This window comes from Platichthys flesus, chromosome 5, assembly GCF_949316205.1.
Source record: "Platichthys flesus chromosome 5, fPlaFle2.1, whole genome shotgun sequence".
In the NCBI taxonomy this organism is placed as follows: Eukaryota; Metazoa; Chordata; class Actinopteri; order Pleuronectiformes; family Pleuronectidae; genus Platichthys; species Platichthys flesus.
The window spans coordinates 25,944,036-25,951,345 of NC_084949.1; the positions used below are offsets into that span (position 1 = coordinate 25,944,036).

The 7,310-nt window shown below is 43.7% G+C and overlaps 1 protein-coding gene across 1 annotated transcript in view; it reads left to right on the forward strand.

The window, feature by feature from the left end:
- Window positions 1-7,310, forward strand: part of LOC133953979 (voltage-dependent T-type calcium channel subunit alpha-1I-like) — a 113,852-nt gene that overhangs the window by 95,880 nt on the left and 10,662 nt on the right. The window contains exons 31-32 of the mRNA XM_062388199.1: window positions 1,196-1,317; window positions 2,135-2,617. Of these exons, the coding sequence (XP_062244183.1) occupies window positions 1,196-1,317; window positions 2,135-2,617 (605 nt within the window). The remainder of the gene's footprint in view (window positions 1-1,195; window positions 1,318-2,134; window positions 2,618-7,310) is intronic.

Sequence of the window (7,310 nt, forward strand, 5' to 3'; positions counted from 1 at the left end):
GTGAGATCCACCGTTCCACTTAGTCAAACCACAACTTTTAAATAATTATATTACTTGTAGGTGGCTCATTTTCTTTTATGTGTTCAGTTTAATTGGTCAGATACAGATATGAATGCAAAGATACAAGTTGTTTGAATCAAGTTCACTGCAACTGTCTTTATTCCATTTGAGTATGAGAATGAAAAGTTAATCACAATGAGTTAATCCTTCTCTCTGTGAGTGACCTGCTCTCAGGTAAATAAACCAATGGAGCCTAAAAATAGACTAATCCATTCCTGTTGCTGTGGGGGGGGGAATGAAGGAAGGTCGAACTCAGGTGACGTGAAATTATAATCAGTCAACCAAAGAATCAGTGTGTAATGAAAATGATAAAAAGTCCATTATTCTTATTCAAGGTTACAGGGGACCTAATTTAAGTTTTGTCTTTTCTCATTTTAATAAAAGATGCATTATTTTGACACTTTTCCAACTGCTCCTCGTTCTTCTAATACATTCTGGAATCCTCCAATGACAAGTGTGCACTCGGTTGATTGTTGTGTTTCAAACTTATGACGTGTGTTTGGTTCATTGAAGCTCTCAGATCAGCTGCAGACCTTTTGTCCTCCGTGAGCTTTGTTCTACCTCAGAAGAATCAGAGGCGTTAAAGGGACGGTTTAACCGACACTGCAGGTTACAGCTGTCGGGTGATGGCAGAATCACATTCTACCAAGAGCGCTCGCCTCTTTATTTCCTCACAGCAGATGTTTTTCACTTCACTCTGCGTTTCAGCACGTTTCTCACACATGCAGCTTTTAACAAGAGCATGTGGAGAGAATCAAATCACGAGTGGAAACGTTCCAGAGACGAAGAAATGGAGTAACAGGCATAATCGTGACTGAATAGAGACGTGTTGCTCTGTCCGCTCTCACGATGTTGCTCTTTAAAATAAATAATCTTATGTTACTCTGATTGAGTTGCTTTTAGGATTTGTATGAGAATGGTGCCTTCTGGATGTTCTAATAAAAATTGCCTGTTTCAGTCAGAAAAGGACTTTTCATGGGTCAGCGCCATGCGGAGACGTCACGTTATCCATTGTTTTTACAGACAAACATGATTTTTGATCTCTTGAACCGGATATCTGGCTCTGGATTGATGGATTTAGACACTCTTCACTCTCTGAACCTGTTCCCTCTCCCCTCTCCTCTCCCTCCCTCAGTGTGTAACGCAGACTACCCCTGCGAGGGAATGAGCCGCCACGCCACCTTTGAAAACTTCGGCATGGCCTTCCTCACCCTCTTCCAAGTTTCCACCGGGGACAACTGGAACGGCATCATGAAGGTACCGGGTTTCATGTATTCACGCCGCACACGTCCCTCTGACATTTTCACATATTGTCATCGGGACTGGGCCGTGTAATCGGCTACGCTGATTGGCTGTCACATCCCTCTCTGCCACCTCGTCTCCCCGCATGTTGAGACGCCACAAATTGTCTAACACGAGGGGTCAAGCAGAACGGGGCCGGCTCAAAGCAGCTCCAGCTCTACTTACAATCATCTCCTTCTTTTTTTATATTTCCTGAGCCGCCCCAATTATATTTTACAGCGACCTCCTGACAGACAGACGCCGGGACGTGATAGTAATTGAAGGTCCTGGGTTCACATCCCATCTCCAGATGGTGTTTAGACGAGGGAAATGAGGACGTGTCTAAAACGTTAATGTGCACTCGACAGAAACCTTTCAAGGGTGATTGAAGATTAACTTTTCTTTCCCAAAGTATGTTTATATATTCGATCCTCATCCTCGCTCTCTAGTCCATCCCCTCAATCAACTCCATCCCACCCGAGTTACTGAGCTCTGAAACCTGTGTCACCGCTCGGATGTGACGTGTGAGACCGAGAGTCTGGGGAGGCAGTATACGCTGGACTTCCATTATCCAAACAAGAAGAGATCGTGATGCACTTTTTATATTATTTTATAATTATCTCTCTGATTTGTCTCTTGCCACCTTCTCATTCTTTGTCCTCTTCCCCTCCATCTCCCCCATTGCTCACTACTCTTCCATGTTGTCCACCCGCTCTTCCCCTGCTTCCGTCTTCCTGTCTGACCCTGTCTTCCTTCTTCTTCTCGTCTTCTCTCCCACCCCCCCACCCACCAGGACACGCTGAGGGAATGTCCACCAGGCCGTCCCAGCAGCGACTACGGCTGCAACGCCGGCCTGCAGTTCATCTCTCCGCTGTACTTCGTGTCCTTCGTGCTCACGGCCCAGTTCGTCCTGATCAACGTGGTGGTGGCCGTGCTCATGAAGCACCTGGACGACTCCAACAAGGAGGCGCAGGAGGACGCCGAGATGGACGCCGAGATCGAGCTGGAGCTGGCTCAGGGAGGCCTCTGCTGCATGATGGGAGGCATCGGGGCCATCGCCGGGGCCACGGGCGGCGCCGCCAGCGGGGCGAGCGGGGGCGGGGGGGGAGTGTCCGGTGCGATCACGGCGGGGACGGTTGCGGGGCCGAGCGGTGTAGTGATGGCACCGCTGCGAGATGGAGGAGGAGGAGGAGGAGGAGTAGGAGGAGGAGGAGGAGGAGGTGCAGCTCACGAGGGACACACTCACCATCGAGGTCGGCTCTACTCTCCGGCTCAGGTGAGAGGACTCCTACGATTCTCAAGAGAATCATTCCTCCTGATACAGCCTCACTTTTACGTATGCAGATAAGAGATGAGAATATCGAGCTCTAGGGTTTATTTCTATTTCCCACAAGTGACTTCCTGCTTTTCCTGCACATTTACTCATAAACCTCTCAAACCCAGATCGATATCTAATATTGCCTTAACAGATGTTGACAACTAAAAGGTATTTAGAATCGAATATATCCTTCTCTTGTCTAGAAAATTGTCGACATGTTCATTTTATTTGTAGAGTGACTCAGGATCTTTAATAAAACCCAACAGCTTATAAAAATCTGAGTTAAAATTCACAGAAATTTTATTAAAAGCTGATTTGGGTTTATTTGGGTTTTAGTGATCCCAGGATTCTTAGGAACACAACATCAGGGGAATTTCATTGCATCCGTAACAAACATTCCTTTGGATCCAATTATGACCTGAGTGGAATTTGGAGGTCAAAGATCAAGATCCCAGTGACCCCACTGAACCCTTTTTAAGTGTGTCGACCGACTCCAGGTCGGAGGAGGCGAACAACCATCGAGCGGTGATTCTAGTTAGGAAGGAGACATGTCTTGAATGAGTTGAATGAGTTGGTTTGTTCAGCTGTGCACTGTTTCATTGTGTGTGTGTGTGTGTGTGTTGATACTTGGCTCAATAATCAACCCCCCCTCAGCTTCCAGAGCGCCACAGAGGGGATGTAATTCGGGGGGGGAAACACTGCCATGAGTGTTGGCTCTGGTTCTCCAGCTCGCTGATTGCTGAGCCTCAAACAGCGAGTCAGCGCAGCCGCCTCTGTAATCACACTCACATCAAATTATAGTACCTGCAGATGAGAGCAGGTATTTTTAGTCGGGCGCTGGCTCGTGGCAGAAAGAAAAGGAAACCAGGTAAATAGAGAAAGATGGAAACAGAGGAGAGGTGGGAGAGATACGTGGTAAAGCTTCTGTCTTCATATATATGTGTGTGTATTTTTTATTCATATAGTGGTTTTCTAGTCTTGTTTTCTTAAGCCGTCATTTTGTCGACTGTCAATATGAAAATATTCATTAAAGCAGCTTTAAGCTTAGTTGTTGAGGGTTTTGCACTGAAACCGGATTTCTTTCCAGTCCTCGCTTTTATAGAAACTTTAAAAATGTTCCCTTCAGGATTGTCACGTTCAGAACTTGCTCCACTGCCTGTCAGGGGCCCGAGGTTAATTGTTAAGATTTAAAATACCACTTACCAAACTTTGTTAGTTTCCATCCAAATTTGTCCGAACGTTCCTAACCTGCAAATTATAAATAAAATCAACCCGACAATCTCGAGCCGTGGGTGACGTCTTGGATCCGTCCAGCAACAGAACCCGGTTTATTTGAGACTGCTCCACTTGAAAGCTAATGAACCTAAGTCGTCTTTTGTACTTTGACTCATAGCAGAGGAAATTAACTCTGTCATCCATCAGAGAGTGACACTGAATCAATGGGTGAGAGAAGAGGGACGAGCTGGGAAGCCCAGTGAGCTTGTGAGTGGGTGGAGGAGTCTGTCACTGTCTCATTGTCCTCGGAGCTTATTGTCTCTCAGATATTTTTAACGAGCAGTAAACCACAGAATCATGTTTCTCTCTCTCACTTTAAATCTCTGCTCAGATCAGCCAGCGAGGGACTTTGTCCGTCAGGATTTGATCCACAGTCGGACTCAGATGCTCACATTACGCAAAACAAGAAGATTTACAAACAAAAAATGAATGTGCTTTATAAAATAGTGAGAGTCGGGGAATCCAATGAATCAGAATAGAATATTATTCCCCTAAATGTCCACAAATCATTTTTCCCCAACTTCAACGTCTCGGAATGTTAAAGAGTTCTTTAACTCGAAGCGTAAACAAACGAGTGAAGACGACATTCTGGCAAAGAAGTGGTGATCAAACGGGACCAAGCTGCTAAATTGCAGGGAGGACGACACAACAGAGAAAACACACACAAACAAACCAGAGCACCAGGAAGTAGCTGCAGAAAAAACAGACAGGAGCATTTAAAGAAACCAAACCGAGAGGCGATCTTAGAGTTTAAGCTGCTTCTCACACAACTGCTGTTGCTGGGGTCGGGTGGTCGGCCAAAACCAGAATCACAATCAGTACAACCAGTAACAAAAGTTAACAAACTTTGTGTTGCAGTAGACATATGAAAACAAGTGGAGAGCGTTAAGAATCTTTTTTATCAACCGAGAGCGAATCAGCAGCAAACAGACTCGTATATTCCCTCATGAAGAAAAAGTGAGAGTAAAGAAACCAAGAGAAAAACACAATGCTCATTAAAACAACTTATTACCGAGCAGTCACTGAATCCTCTGCAGAAAACTCATTAGAGCTCCAGAGATCATGCACACTCCCTGTGGAGAAAAGCTGGGATATATAAATATATATATATGTATATTTTTCTTAATGAATGAACAGATAATGTGAGGAAGTTCACAGTTCGTATAAAAAACTATATACTTATTCTCAAAATTTGAATTTCTTCCTGTTTATTAGCTCCAACGAGAACCAGGTCCGATTGTGTGGTGGTTGGTTTGTTTGTTTCTGAGCAAGATTCCACAGGAATAACAGAACAGGGAATAATTCATGGATGATAAAAACCAGGCAAATTCAGAAAAATAATATTCATGAGCTTGTGAAATTCTGTGCAGCTTGATTGAACACACGAGGACTAGTGGGCCTTGGCAGAGATCTCCTCTGATTAGAGGACTTGTATTTATATGTGTGTGTGTGAGGCTGGATCCAGCAGATGTTGGTTTGTGAGACGACGGTTGCACTTTACACGTTAGTCCATGATCTTGAACATTAAATTCTCTGAACATCACATTATTTGTTGAATCTTAACAGACTGACTCTGTATTTATCATTATCTACAAATACACACGCATCAAACTGTCTCTTTCAATCGTCATATGATGAATAAGAAGGAAAATCTAAAAGTGTAATCTGCTGAGTCGGGTTCAGAGTGGATGGAAGCTTTGCTGGATGAGAGAAACCAGAAGCCAGTGCAGTGAATCAAACAGGGTCATGGGCGTCATTCACCACAACCAGGGCCCCCGAGCTCAGCCTATCAATCAGGCTGTCTTACCCCTCACTGTGCGGCTCCCGCCTCCTGAAACAACGTGTGTGTGTGTGTGTGTGTGTGTTTGTGTGCGCTCCTGGTGCATTATAGGTGCTGCCAAGGACCGGCTATCGACTGGTTCTTCACAGGGCAGTAACTCTCATGTGGAGAGAGGGAGGAGCAGAGGAGCTGAGCTGATGTGTAGAAATTCAACTTGGAGTTAAAATAAATTCTGATGGTTCAGGAACGAATAATAAAACAGAAAACTAAATCAAAATAAAGAGCTACGGAGGATAAACTGCGAGTCAGAGGATAGTCAGAGGTTAGAAGGTAAAACAGACAATAAAGGATGTGTTGTTTGTGGTTTAAAAGTGTTTATTAACATTTAAAGAACCAATTATCGGTTGTCACTGTCTATGGGAACCCGGCCACTGGTGGTTGTGTGATGGTTTGTGTCTCCACCTTCATGTGGCTTTGTGATTACAAAGTAGTAATTCAACAGCTAATTAGTTAAAAAGCCAAATAACAAACCTGCTGCATTTTATCTTGTTTCACTTAATATCTGTCCCTTCCACTAACATGGAGGAGTTAACGTCCAGCAGCCAGTCACATGAGTAATCGTGTTATCGATATGAAGGTAAATGAAAGAGATGAAAGCGTCAGTTTCAGTTTCTGGGTCAAAGTCAATGAAGATGAAACACAAAATAAATGAGAGATTTTTATTTACGCCTCACAAAATTGTACAGGGAATATTTCCTTTGAAATAACACAGCTGGAGCCTGAAATATAGAAAAATCACATCTGATATCTAATAAACATAAAAGCTACAGAGTGAATTCAAGTTTTCATCCATACATTTAAAAATCCTTTCTTTCAAATAGAGTCATCTGAAATCATTGATATTTGCCTCGATCAGAGTTGAAGTTGTGAAGTCGTTAAGAACACAACAAAGACACAATCAGTCAATCCAAGGTTAAGTGAGCCTCACTTTCTTAACTCTTATTTTGTGAGGGACAATCTGAGCACCTCAAGTTAAAATGCTGACCTTTAAAACTTCCCCCCCTGACTTTGTAAAATAAAATAAAATACATAATTAGCAGAGCGCTGACGTCTCTTCTGTCCCTCTGGCTCGAGGTGAAGCAGCTGCCGGCAGAGGCTGAAAATAACAGAGGCTCCAACAGACGGCCGTTAATTAAACATGGTGGTCAGAAGAAGTTTGACAAAATACAGCGAGAGGAAAGAAAAGGGTGAAGAGAGAGAGAGAGAGAGAGAGAGAGAGAGAGAGAGAGAGAGAGAGAGAGAGAGAGAGAGAGAGAAGAGAAGAGATATTTGAGTAACAGACAGTGAGTCAGTGTCTTCTGTCAAATCTCCACAGTGGCAGGAAAATAAATGAGTAGGCATCAATGGAGGAAACATGATTCTAGAGGAAGACGTGGGACAAGTTGACAAAGTGAGAAAAAGTCTGTGTCTGAAGAAATGACTCTAGAAAAAACAAAGGGGCATTTAAAATAAACAAGTCATATTTCAAGGATTAATCGATGAGTTGTCACCAGAAAAGCTCCATGTCGCTCAACTTGGAAATAAAAACCTTGAGTT